Genomic DNA, 13,778 nt, shown 5'->3' on the forward strand with positions numbered 1-13,778 from the left:
GACACATCACATTTGAGACATACTGCATGAGCACCGCATTATATTATTTGAAAGAAGAGTGTGCGTTGCTCTTCAGCCTTTCATCCCCGAGTCTTATCTTTCTGTGCTCTTCCACGGCAAAATGTGTTGACCAGGGATGATTGACTAATCTAACATTCTTTGGCACGAGACCCTTTTCAACCACCCCTTTTCAACCACGTTTGGCATCCTAAAAGACAGTCTAGGGGAGGATTTCTCGCCAAATAATGGCTAGGCTGCAGGCACCTCTGGGTGCCCATTCTGGGGCTAGCACAACAATGTCCGAGCAGATGGATGTCGGAAATAACACTCTGGCCGCCTCGGCAAAGGGCTCTAACTCACTCGCGACGAAAGTTACAGCTGTTCTTTCTACATCATTTTCTGATACGGAGTTCCGTGAAGCCCTCGCCCTGATTGACCAGCAAGAATTTGCAAACGATGCGAAAAATCGGAGACAGATCAGGATCAACCTTCACAAAGACGTTATAGACAGCAATGGGACCATAATTGACAACTTTGGCCGGGTTTCAGAGGTAAGTTCCCCCCCAATCATTGCACGATTCACACATTGACCGATTGCAATGAATAAAGCAATTGCATCGCGTTAGACTCATACTCGAAAAACTGAAAACAGAGTATGAGAGCATCAAGACTCAGGTAGCCCTAGCTCAATCAGAAACGTCACCTACTCTCCGCGAAGCCGCATCTCTATTAGAAAAACGTGAAGAAGTTTTTGTAAAGCAGCGCGTCTTATCAGCGTTTAAGGAGTATTTTCTTCTGACTGAACCAGAGCTCGTGGCATTGACATCAACCGCCGAGCCCGTCGACGAGCGGTTTTTCGACGCTCTGTCCAAGGCAAGGAAGATCAGTAAGGACTGTGAGATCCTACTTGGGCTTCAGGAGCAGACATTTGGTTTAGATTTAATGGAACAAACATCTAAACATCTCAATTTCGGGTTTCAGAAATTATACAAATGGACTCAAAGAGAGTTCAAGACACTGAACCTTGAGAATCCACATATGAACACATCTATTCGACAAGCTCTCAGAGTCTTGGCAGAGCGGCCATCTCTTTTTCAAAACTGTCTCAGTTTCTTCGCAGAAGCCAGAGAGCGCATTCTTTCAGAAGCGTTCCATACCGCTCTGACTGGCACAACTTCGTCCGGCATTGATGATGCTTCCGTTAAACCGATTGATGTTGCAGCACATGACATGTTGCGTTACGTGGGAGACATGTTAGCATGGGTGCACTCAGCTACCGTAAGCGAGCGTGAAGCTCTCGAGATCCTATTCATCTCTGAGGGTGAAGAGCTTGCCAAGGGTCTAAAAGAAGGGAGGGATGCCGAGGTTTGGCGCCTAGTTACAGACGACGAGGGAAAAGATAGCGAGTTCAATGCCCTTGCGGCCCTCAATGACCTAGTCGACAGAGACGTCGCTGGAGTCACGAGGTTGATTCGCCAGCGCGTGGAACAAGTAGTTCAGGCGAACGAGGAGATTTTACCGGCATACAAACTTGCAACCCTCCTTAGCTTCTACGGCCTGACGTTTGAAAAGCTGCTCGGGCCAGCTTCGTTTCTCTCCGAGTGTATCCACAGCTTAGAGATGCAGGCGTTTCGGCAGTTCCGATCCTTGCTCAAAGATAATATCGCTATCATGCAGACGGACTCTGAAAATATCCCTGTGGATCTTGCGCCGCCTCTGTTCTTCAGTCGTGCGTTAGATCAGCTCGATGCCATTATGCATACTTACGACTCATCACTATCGTCGACCGACTTTCGCGGAAACGAGGTTGAAAGTGTGCTTGCGGACGCACTCGAGCCATTCATGTCTGCGTGTGATATCATGGCAAAGTCGATGATACCGCTGAAGGCGGCAATCTTTGCTGTCAATTTCAACCTTGCTGCCTACAAATGTCTTGCCAAGTTCGAATTCACAAAGAAACGAGCAGAAAGAATTCGCATCGATATCCGAGAAGCATCAACAGGGATTGTACAAAGTCAATACGAGTTCTTCCGTGTTCAATCTGGTTTAGAATCTTTGTTCAACAACATTAATGATTCTCAGGATGCGGGCGGCTCTTGTCTAGACGGCGACACACTGACCAAAGCCAGTCAGCAACTGGATGAGTTTCTACCGTCCGCCCTAATGGATGCAATCGATAGGGTCAAGTGTGTGCAAGACACAGTATTGGCCCGCCAAATGACTGAAGAAGCCGCAGATTTATTCTGCAAGGATTTTGAGAAACTCGAGCAGGAGATCGACAATCGGGATGCCAACAGAGCGGTCAATGACGCGGGCTCTTTGCGATTACAATTTCCTCGTACATCAGCAGAAATACGCGTTTTGCTATCCTGAAAACAATCGACTATATCGTTCTGCGGGCGTACTTCTTTACTAATGGTAAATTTAAGGCGGACACAGGCCTCTATTGGAATATCATGGCTCTTTAGTAGTGCGGTATTATTATCCTTAAGCTTAGCCGCCTGATCAAACCATTACAACCCAAATTGTATAGATTTGCGCTTGCCTCTGGTACTTGCATTGTTTCGGACGTTCATAATGCATACAACCTCACACCATGGTAAAAATCAAATATCCCACTGCATTGGCTTTTTTTTTTTTTTTGGGTCTAATTACCCTTTCAAATCCGAGGCGTCCAACTTTGAAGAACCTATGTATTTGTATTATGCCCAGGTCTTGTAGTGCTCAAGATGCCCCGCATGGGAGAATGTGGATCCTGGATGCCCGTTTTCCAATACGGAGTAACTACTCCGTACTCCGTATCCGATCTTTTGAGATTGTCGAGGGGTACTGTAGTCCAACTTGATGCTCAACACCCTAAACTCTGCCTTACGTCACTGGAACCACAGCCCCGGTCTTGGATCGTTGCTGGCACGGAGGCTATGCTAGCGTCAACAACCAAAGGCTCTGCCAAACCACACCCGTTTCTTGTCCAGTGCTCAAAGCATAGCATTTCTTCACTTTCCCAATTAACATTCAACGACAGCGATACAGCAGTTCCCGAGACCACGGCGCTCGCATCAGAGGAACTAACGAGGAGGGCCGTTGAAAACCCAACCAATCTCTTCTTGTGAAGACAACAAACGTAGCCAAAGCCCTGGGTCGGCAGAGCCTTTACTCTCTAGGCTAGCATGCCATCAAATTCAGTGCCATGTTGAGAAATAAGGTCTTCACGGCGCTCCAGAAGACTTATGACGACAGCTATCTGAGTTGCTCGACAGCTGTCTACTATGAGAGCCAGGTGCGTCATCCGAGTTTCCCATTTTTGCGCGTCCGTCACAAACGTCAGCCCGGGTCCGCATTCAATCAGCTAACAAAGAACTTTTCACCAGGGTGACGAGCTAGAAGCAATGCGCCATTGGAGGCATGCACTCGAGCAAATTTACGAACACCGAGCTACCAAGTCCGTTCCAGGCTACGGGCCTCAAACGGATACTGAAAAGGCATTAGTGGAAGCATTAAATCAGTTGGAGCTGCAATGCAAAGAAAGGATTGATCTCCTAGAAGCTCTACGTGTTTCTCGTCAAGAAGGCTCGCCTCTGCCACCAGCGACTGGTACTTCCAAGGCCTCGACACCGTATGAAGACAGAAATATGAACCGTCCAAAAGGCTCCATTGGACAAGGCACCATTCCTGCCGTAACATACTCGGAACTCTCTCGACCCACACTTCCTAGCCGACCGGCCTTACCTCCTCGAACATCGTCGGAACAAGCGACTACTTCAATGTCAAACGGAGGCAACCAGAATGTGGAAGCAAATTTCCGTCTTGGCACAAATTCAAGGTCATCGTCACCAAATCTTCCCGGTAGGACGGATAAAACATTACGTTCCAGTAGCCCAGAAAAACATACTATGAGAACAACCCTCCGTTCCGGTAGAACGAATGACAAACCCAGCAAACCGATTCGGCGTTCGCCAAAGCCCGCGGCAGAGGGACCAAGTAAAGCAGCAACATTGGCATGGAGTGCTCTCGGATCGCGAGAACGACCGTATAAAATACCCGCTTCTGATAGCAGTTCATCGACCCCTCATTTAACTGCTCGGGCCGCTTCAGATCAGACAAAGCCTGTACCATCACCTTTGCAATGGGACAGTCACTCCAGACGACTGGTAACACAGCGGGATACAGAAACTTGCCTCAACGGATTGCAATCCATTGGTGCATCTAGACATTCCGGAGAGTATCCGCGGTCCAAGTCCTCCTTGCTATCCGTTTCCGCCGCCTCCAGCGCTCTGAACGCATCGTCATGCCAAGAGACACATTTTTCAGATCCAACATTGAACAAATCAGAACGTATTTCGCCCGCACGTGCGGCTGCAACTATCGGTCAATCCGCAAGAATCTCGAGGGGCGAGCAGGCTACCAACCCATCTTCCGTTGATGACCCAGAAGAGACCGCAGAGAAAAGGAACTTCTCCGACAGTGCAATACGACGCAAAGAAGTGGTCAAGAGAAAGGTTCAGCCGTCTTACCCAACGTCCAAAAACAGGGTCCCAAGTCATGGGAACATATCTCGTCAAGATAAACAACAAGTAAAGGACCGCGGCTCAAGCGATTCCGATAGCCCTACAGCCGATTCGCTCTCCAAGCCTAGACAGACCAAGCGAAAAGACCCCCTGGTAGTTCATAATGCACAGTCACAATCATTTGAGGATTTAGATTCGGACGATGACTCCACAGCGAAGGCCTGGGGAAAGAGGAAGGCCGCCATTCTTAAGCATCTGCCATCTGGTATTGATGAAGGAGCGGCGAAGCAAATTCTTAACGATATTGTCGTGCAAGGAGACGAGGTACATTGGGGAGATATTGCTGGGCTAGAAATTGCTAAGAATGCTCTTAGAGAAACAGTTGTCTATCCCTTCCTTCGACCAGATTTGTTTATGGGACTGCGCGAGCCGGCCAGGGGTATGCTTTTATTTGGACCTCCGGGGACGGGAAAGACTATGCTGGCACGAGCCGTGGCCACCGAGTCGAAATCCACATTTTTTTCTATTTCGGCCAGCAGCTTGACGAGCAAATACCTTGGAGAATCAGAGAAGCTAGTCCGTGCTCTGTTTGGCCTTGCAAGAGCTCTAGCTCCCAGCATTATATTTGTCGACGAGATCGATTCTCTTCTATCGCAAAGATCTGGGTCAGGAGAACATGAGGCTACAAGGCGGATCAAAACAGAGTTTCTGATACAATGGAGTGATTTGCAACGCGCAGCTGCTGGAAGAGAAGCTACAGAAAAAGATAAAGAGCGAGGAGATGCAAACAGAGTTCTTGTTCTTGCCGCAACTAACCTTCCTTGGGCGATTGACGAAGCAGCCAGGCGTAGATTCGTTCGACGACAGTACATTCCACTGCCAGAGCCACGGACCAGAGAAACGCAACTACGAACGCTGCTAGGACAACAAAAGCACGGCCTTTCTGAATCAGATATAGAGACACTTGTTAGGCTGACGGACGGTAAGTTGGGTGCAAAAATACTTCCACTGTTACTCAAATTCCGCGTTCTCTTTCTGAAAGGTGGTTAACCAAGACACGAGCTCATACATCTTATTGACTTATCATTTCAGGATTTTCGGGCTCAGATATTACTGCTTTAGCAAAGGATGCCGCAATGGGGCCACTTCGGTCACTTGGTGAAGCATTACTTCACATGACTATGGATGACATTCGACCTATTCTACTAGTAGACTTTGAAGCAAGTCTAAGCACAATACGACCCAGCGTGAGCAAGGCTGGGCTGAAGGAGTATGAAGATTGGGCTAAGGAATTCGGAGAAAGGGGAGGCTAGACAAGGATCCTCAAAACTTCGAGAATGTGCATGACAAGCTGAATTTTGTATAGTCACTAACTCGAGCCAGCCACATACTTCACTATCATTTCAAATGCAATGCGCAGGCTGATTGTGATCAGGAGACAAAAGCTTCAAAGGTTCAATTCGCGGCATAAAGTACAAGTATTATATCTTACAACGTCGTATAGATTGGTTCCAGTCGTATTACTATTCCATCCGCTTTGTCAGCCCAGCTCACAAATACAGTGCTTTTTGCTTGCGTATCAATCACTCATAATGCGTTGAACACCTGCCTCAGACCAAAGCCAATAATTTCGCCTTTCTTCTCGTAAGCTCCACGGTAACGGAGTCTTGTCTTAGTATAGTGCATTGCATATATATATGATGCAAACGATGCTAGAGCCACGTCGATAATGCTCCATTCCCAAGTGCCCTCACGCATGACCTCACACTCTAACTGTTTGTCCTCGACAGCCTCCGTTCGGCTTTCGCTGCCTTTTTTGTCTCCCGGTCCTCTATTCGTTCTTCTAGCGTTGGAACAGGCGGTCGCTCGTTGATAGGAGCACCAAAAGGGGCAATGATATGTTTCACAACGTGTCGTTTATGCCGTGAAGTCGGCCAGCCAGGCACAATCGACACAACATCCCCTGTTCGCAGTGACGAGTTGGGATCGTGTACAAGATAATGTTTCGGATCAGGGAACCACTGAAGCAACCGCCAGTTAGCCCAATATTGGAGGATGCTATGGACAACAGTGTAGCTTCTCCAAGCTAAAACCCACCATAGGCAACAAGATTAAGACTTACTTTGTTCACGACTTTGTTCCACTTTTGGCCGCCTACTCGGACTTTGACAGTCTTTTGCATTAAGCCGGCAGATACTACTACACCATGAAGTTCGTGGGCCACACGGCGTGCAGCTTTCGCGACTTGAGAAGACATCCTAGCATACGGCGACAAGTATCACCCTCATGAAGTAAAGTTCTTGTCGTGTTCGACTATGCAACCTACTTCCGGACTTCCAATATGGCCGCCGCAATGAAGTGAGGTAATACGGATCTTTGAGGTCTGCAGTATTCGAGTACAGAGGTAAATTCAGTGGGTCAAGTGATAAACATGTAAAGTAGGAGACCTGTAAAATGTTAGCAAGGGACTTTTTTGCCGCATCCCTGAACTATGATTTGGGTCACCGCTTGCCAAATACACTTGCTTACTCGGCGTTATTACGTAATTCCAGGCCAGACTTGGTAGTTTCGGAAGCGGGGGTTGCTTAACGTCTGCTTGACTTACTTAGGTAAGTGCCTACGAGGTATGTACCTGTGCAGTGGGGCAAATTGACGACAAAAGATTCTCGTGGAAACCCGCCATCTTTTATCTTCCACAGCACACGCCCAGGAGCTGAAAGGACCCGTGAGCAGGGCCTCTTTTCTACGCAACGTGGTCAATTACATGGTACTGCATAGCTGAATTAGCTAGCTGTGAATCTATCTCACCGCTTCTCACCTCGCCAGGGTCACCACTAAACATCATGTCATCACCGGATCGCCGCACTGGGGTGAAACGACCTAGTAAGAAAGGCCCTACAATGGCTTTTACCTAAGCCTCCATCCCCCTGTATACATCCTCACCGGGCAGAAGACTAACCTTACCCTGTGTTCTCACGAAGCAGGGACACAATCGTTACCTCCCCCGGCATTGCCTCAGTTGGTCGCGGAGCAACACACTGCCATACCACCAACGGATAAGGACTCTCAGCGACTGATAGTTGTGCTATCAAATGCAAGTCTCGAAACATATAAAGCATCTCATGGCGGTAGTAGCAGAACCGGCGTTCATCGTGAGGACAAATATTCATTGCTCAATAGCGACGAGCATATAGGCGTCATGCGGAAGATGAATCGTGATATCAGCGATGCTCGTCCGGACATCACACATCAGGTCACATCCCTCCTCTGTTGGGTGAATTTTTTACTCGACTGTGCTGACTTTTACTTGCAGTGCCTGTTGACTTTGCTAGATTCGCCCATCAACAAGGCCGGTAAATTGCAGATTTACATTCACACAGCAAAGGGAGTGTTGATCGAAGTGTCTCCTTCTGTGCGAATCCCCAGAACATTCAAGCGATTTGCTGGCCTCATGGTTCAGCTACTTCACCGTTTGTCGATCCGATCCACCAACTCGAATGAAAAGTTGCTTCGAGTGATTCAGAACCCAATCACTGACCACCTCCCCCCGAATTGCCGCAAAGTGACGCTCAGCTTTGATGCTCCGCTGGTTCGCGTCCGTGAGTATATGGAAACAATCGGATCGAAGGAGAGTATTTGTGTATTTGTCGGGGCCATGGCAAAAGGCTCGGACACATTTGCAGACTCGATTGTGGACGAGAAGATATCTATCAGCAACTATTCACTATCAGCCAGCGTGGCGTGCAGCAAATTCTGCCATGCAGCGGAGGATGTATGGGACGTTCTTTGAGCTTGCCAATTTTCTGCAAAAATAAAGAACAGGACTTGGCATATGTGAAATTGTACGGTACGGCCAAGGCGACAGCCTGTATGGTCATCCTGCAGTGATACAACATCACCGCACGGTGTGACACGTCTGGCAGACACTTGGTTCGCCTGGGCTTGGCGCCGTCTCTTGTTTCTACAACCAAAACACGGATGCGTTCAGGGGACAGGTCCAAGGCTCTTTCAACGTCTTGAAGGAGCAATTTCCCGCTGCCGTTGCTCAGTTGGTTCTTATGGTGACATATTCTACCAACGGATCAGTATCAAGCGAATCCTGCTCGATGGCGCTTGTTCGAGGTCGTCATGATAGAGGGTTTGTCCACGTTGTCGAGCAACCATAATATCCGCCGGGCCAGGACAGTCCTTCCACCAACAGGGATTGCGGTAATTGACTTCGGGGCTTAGGACTTAAGTATCGTCAATCCGGCTGTGCGGATTTTTGTTTGAAGCATTCTTCCTACATCGTAAGTCATTATTCTAGGATATACAATCGAAATATGTTGTTATTTGAAGGCGCTTTATCGACCGCATACACACCATCATAAAGCCATTGACAAGTATGTGCGTAAATACGTTTAATCCTGATTTATGAGCCAGACAAGTATTGGTCCATATGTGCCGCAGGACAATACAACTGCAGTTCCCAGCCAAAAACAAAAATGAAAGCGAAGCCATGCAGAAACAACCCATGCTTCAGACCGCCTTTTCCGTCAACCAATACCATTACAACAGTCGCAACGGCTTTTGAGTGCCCTGCATTGGACCCAGAGCCAGCACACAACAAGGAGTTGATAAACGGTCACGATGGTCCCATGCCTGTGTGAGCGAAGCCTATGGGCTCCAATGGCTGTGTGGGTGTCACCATGTAACACGACTTATCACAACAGTTGTTGTGCTGCAAGTGGTCAATCAGCGTTTCATGGTTGCCACTTCGCTACATACGGTCGGCAACTGTTAGGCCGCGATACATTAGGTACATGCAGGTATGACAGGGAAGTCATATTGCACAGGCTGGCCAAGATACGGAGTGCCTGCCTGGATAATGCAGACATCTTGAATGTGCTAATTATTGTATGCCTAATCGTAGGTAGCTCTCAGGCATGAGTCTCAGTACTCGAGCCGTCGAATCCAGCCAATCCTACCTGCAGCACCTGCAGTGCAACTAGTATGCGATGACAGTTTTCAAGTGGAGCGGCCCGTACTCCCGTTTCCTCCTTCCCTTTTTAAGGGCCCTCTTTGCTTTCTCTTTCCAAGCTCCGTGATACATAAGACTGCGTGGTGAGCCTCAAAGGTTATTGAGTATGGTGTTACCTGTTGTCGAAGTCTCCCACCTCCCGTCATCTTCATCGTACTTTGCAGCAATCCTCCAACCCCTTGGACTCGTGTATATCAGTTCTGACGATATATCACACCCAGCTCCCCTGTCAGTGGTGTTTGGTACACCGACACGCCCGGTTCTTGAAATCAGGCAAGTCTTGTCACCCGACGACGTACACCGACCAGTCCATCTTGTATTTACAGCGCCAACAAGATCTGCTGTAGCCAACTTCTATCAACGTGGTATCCAAGCGAACCCGTCACAGACACTCCTGCTACAAGGATCGACTGATCGTGATACCCTGCCCAATACTGGCTGCATGAGAGCAACTGTCATTGACATGGACGGCAACAGGATAGAAGCTGTGTATCTTGGTCAACAGTCCTTGGATGACACAGCGAAGCAGAGCACCCGTAATGGTGGGCAAACTTGGACAGGCTTGATCGACCGTGGTTTAAAGTACGGTCAAGGTGCCTCTACACCCGTGGTGAGCGCTCGGGTCTTTTCCCAGCGTGAACCATGTGGGCAACAGTCGAGTGAATCATCACATCGGACAACTGAAGAGTTCTCACGAACTTTCTCGGAAAAGGATTCACTCAACTCGAAATCTTTGCAGTCCACGAATACACAAGCTGGGGAGTCACAAGGAGTATCAGGCACAATCAACACATCTACTGTTGTTGGTACACTTCTGGGTTTAGCTGCTGGCGCTATCCTCACTTACGGAATAGTTTCCAGCGACAAGCACGAAGCTACACATAATCATGCCGACAGATCACCGGCCTCGTCACAAAAGGTCAAATCAGGTCCAAGGTTTCCTGGAGCGGGAAATCATGGAGATGGAAGGCCTGGTTTCTCGAGTAGAGATATGCCAGTGAAGGCAACTGCCTTCCAATATGACCTCCCGCACCGAAGTCCATGGAGTCGGCAATTGGGGGGATATGAGGCTCGGGTCACGCGGAGGCCTCCGCCGGTTCAATCGTCGGATGCAGGTGTAGGCCAGGTCAGGCCGCAAGCCTTGCGCGGCATCAGAAGCATTAATCTCCCTACGGCGCCTGGGGAGAGAGGAGTTGAACGTCGACAAGTTGTAGCAGATACCAACTGGAATGGAGGAGACCTGAATGATGTTTGGGTTGGTGATGCTACACCGCCGCCGATTGTTGACTGTGGTTCAACCCGTCTTTCCTCGGCCAAGCGTAATACAGGTTCTCTGGTGGTGCCATCGGTCGCATCGCGACCGTTATCGCAAATGCCACGGCAAGTCATCCCATCACGAGCCCCAACAGCAGCATTCGATCCTGAGCGAGAAACCTTTGTGTCCGCTAGGTCTCGCGTGTCTTCTTCGCCCGTCGACCAGACGCCATGGCATATGAACTCCGTACCGGCGACAGTCGAGCACTTTAGCCGTGCCCAATGGATGCCCCCGTCTATGAGTCATGTCTCCGCCAGCCGTATCCCCCTACCAGAGACTATCGTGAACAGTGGTGTTTCTGCGAGGGAAGTTCCCTTGCCTGCCAGCGGTGTGGGGAGCAGCTGTGCTGACTGGGGGAACGATAACGATAGCATAGCACCCAGCGATAGCATCAGTTGCGTGGGAACGGGGAGGAGACGCGGTGTTTAAAAGCATGGGGTTGGTGCTAGTTCTTTTTCTGAGCTGGAATTGCAGAATGACATTTTCTCTCTCTCATTGTCCTTTGCCACCACTGTAATATAGGCCACAGCTCGAGTGCGAAGAACAGAGCACACCACTGTACTAGCTGGCTCACTGTTTAGTGTTAACTGTTCAGGGGATGAAGACGCCGATGCTGCCTAGAGCCGCGACCCTGCTTAAAGTCATTGGATCTGGTAGTACTAGTATAGTAGTATTCACGTACCTAAGTTTGTACGGAGTACATAGTACTAGCTGCACAGTTAGCAGGTTTGCGGAGGTCCGATGGTCGGCCCCCCCGCCAGGGTCGCCCCACCAATAGTAAATACTAGACGAATTCAACTTCGATCAGAGGCAACTCTGACCCAAATGCTAATTTCGGTCAAAACATAACTAAGGCGGCAGTTTATCCCAGGACATGACCAACGCACAGCCGCATACATATTACCGGTAAAACACGCATAGCTGCGAGGATATCCCCAGCCCTCTACAGCCATCATGTCACCGCTTGCCCTGGGCGAATCCATTCCCCAGGACACAGCTCATGTGAGTTCTGCCCATAGAGAGCCCGAAACATTACAGAAAAGACTGACGCATAGCGCATAGGCTGTCAGCGTGTCACTGCCCACGTGGAAATCCAATATTGGTTACGAAGAAGGCGAAAAGTGGGTTGTCGAGAAGATGGCGACTGGCTATCCCAGGTACAAGCTATATTGACTCTCCCGCATGGCTCAACTGTTACTAACAACGCAATGGCACAAGGTTCTTCATCCATAAAAGTATTCAGGCATTTGCCTCAGATATTGTATCAGACTATGGCTTAAGTGACCAGCAGGCAATGCTGTTTCCGACTCCAGCAGCCGCACAACGCTGCATTAACTTTGTCACCAACGCAGAGCCCAGCTATCTACAGAAAATCAATCTTGTCGAGCTGGCTCTGGATATGTCCAAAACTCTATCACCGTTGCTGAAGAAGCTTGCTCCAACAGTATCTGCTATCCTGTTGCCCAAGGCAGCTTTTCCCATAGCAAAACAGTATTGGCAACACACAGGAGATGGTGTTTCAAGCCGCCGCGCCGAGTTTTGTCACAGCTTGCTGAGAGATGGTCTGCTTATTCCAACCAACTCAACTCAAATATCAAGCGAAGCATCACCATGGGCGATCCGAGGACCCAAAAGATACCAACGAGCAGGGAATAATGGTAATTCAAAGGATATGGGAAGCTACAACTACGAGGAGTCTTTGGAAAGCTCTCGTTTCCTGGAAGAAAGATTTGGGAGGAACTTAGACCTTGCATTTGTGGAACGTGCTAAATCTGCTATCCGAAGACGAATTGCCGGGTGTCTAGTACAAGACATGGATTCCTTACCTGTCATGGCTTCGAATTCACGGGGTTTGCAGAATTTACACGAGGACGATGTGTATCTATTTCCAGCGGGAATGAATGCCATCTACAATGCTCACCGGGCTCTTCTCTATGCCAGGGGTCAAATGAAAAGCGTCAACTTTGGATTTCCCTACGTTGACACGCTGAAAATTTTGCAGAAGTTTGGTCCGGGGTGTGAGTTCTTCGGCCATGCCTCATCTGCCGACCTGGACAAATTTGAGGAGCTCCTGAGAACTGGTCATCGTTTCCTGGCGCTATTTTGCGAATTTCCAGGAAATCCTCTCTTGATATGTCCAGATCTACAACGGATTCGTCGCCTAGCAGATGAGTTCGATTTTGCAATCGTTGTAGATGAAACCATTGGGACTTTCGCCAACATCAACGTTCTGCCAGCTGCCGACATTGTCGTAAGCAGCCTGACGAAGATATTCTCCGGCGATTCTAACGTGATGGGAGGGAGTGCCATATTGAACCCTAACAGTCGGTTCTACGGGCAAATTAAAAAGGCTATGAACTACATATACGAAGACACATATTGGCCAGAGGATGCAATTTTCATGGAGAGGAACAGTCGAGATTTTTTCAACAGAGTGGACCGTATAAACACAAATGCGGAAGCTATTTGTGCTACTCTGCAACAACATGCAAGCGTCAAGGACATTTTCTACCCCAAGTGCAACCCGTCTAGGCATTACTACGACGAGTACAGGCTGCCAAACAGAGGATACGGAGGCCTACTGTCCATTGTCTTCCATTCTAGGCAACATGCAGAGGCCTTCTATGACTCCGTGGAAATTGCCAAGGGGCCTAGCCTTGGAACTAATTTTACGCTGGGTAGCCCGTACGTACTACTTGCACACTATCAAGAGCTGTCCTGGGCTGCGCAGTTTGGGGTTGCAGAGGATTTGGTTCGTATCAGTGTAGGGCTAGAAGACACTGAAATGCTTCAAAATATTTTCAACAGAGCATTGAATGCGACGGAAACAATGCCGAAGACGGACTCAGATTTCGACGCTTAGTCATACCATGAATTTCTTCCATCATCCAAATAACAAGTCAAATCTGGCAGATCAGATTTATTTTTTTTTTCA

General features: G+C 48.7%; 5 protein-coding genes across 5 annotated transcripts; all 5 read left to right on the forward strand.

The window, feature by feature from the left end:
- Window positions 1-296: 296 nt before the first annotated feature.
- On the forward strand, window positions 297-2,373 carry MAA_04483 (oligomeric complex COG6; the record flags this gene model as incomplete). The annotated part of the gene is made up of 2 exons (XM_007822579.1): window positions 297-551; window positions 610-2,373. The coding sequence occupies 2 exons, from the start codon at window positions 297-299 to the stop codon at window positions 2,371-2,373; spliced, it is 2,019 nt and encodes a 672-aa protein (XP_007820770.1).
- Window positions 2,374-3,190: 817 nt separating this feature from the next.
- MAA_04482 (ATPase, AAA-type, core) lies at window positions 3,191-5,821 on the forward strand (the record flags this gene model as incomplete). Its single annotated transcript, XM_007822578.1, has 3 exons — window positions 3,191-3,280; window positions 3,372-5,490; window positions 5,601-5,821. The coding sequence occupies 3 exons, from the start codon at window positions 3,191-3,193 to the stop codon at window positions 5,819-5,821; spliced, it is 2,430 nt and encodes an 809-aa protein (XP_007820769.1).
- Window positions 5,822-7,707: 1,886 nt separating this feature from the next.
- MAA_04480 (Ribosomal biogenesis, methyltransferase, EMG1/NEP1) lies at window positions 7,708-8,298 on the forward strand (the record flags this gene model as incomplete). The annotated part of the gene is made up of 2 exons (XM_007822576.1): window positions 7,708-7,761; window positions 7,822-8,298. The coding sequence occupies 2 exons, from the start codon at window positions 7,708-7,710 to the stop codon at window positions 8,296-8,298; spliced, it is 531 nt and encodes a 176-aa protein (XP_007820767.1).
- Window positions 8,299-9,634: 1,336 nt separating this feature from the next.
- On the forward strand, window positions 9,635-11,272 carry MAA_04479 (uncharacterized protein; the record flags this gene model as incomplete). Its single annotated transcript, XM_007822575.1, has 1 exon — window positions 9,635-11,272. One exon carries the CDS (start codon window positions 9,635-9,637, stop codon window positions 11,270-11,272), a length of 1,638 nt encoding a protein of 545 aa, XP_007820766.1.
- Window positions 11,273-11,797: 525 nt separating this feature from the next.
- On the forward strand, window positions 11,798-13,706 carry MAA_04478 (Cys/Met metabolism, pyridoxal phosphate-dependent enzyme; the record flags this gene model as incomplete). Its single annotated transcript, XM_007822574.1, has 3 exons — window positions 11,798-11,845; window positions 11,906-12,000; window positions 12,062-13,706. 3 exons carry the CDS (start codon window positions 11,798-11,800, stop codon window positions 13,704-13,706), a joined length of 1,788 nt encoding a protein of 595 aa, XP_007820765.1.
- Between the last annotated feature and the right edge of the window lie 72 nt (window positions 13,707-13,778).

The sequence above is a fragment of the Metarhizium robertsii genome (assembly GCF_000187425.2).
Source record: "Metarhizium robertsii ARSEF 23 chromosome Unknown MAA_Scf_1, whole genome shotgun sequence".
Classification (NCBI taxonomy): Eukaryota; Fungi; Ascomycota; class Sordariomycetes; order Hypocreales; family Clavicipitaceae; genus Metarhizium; species Metarhizium robertsii.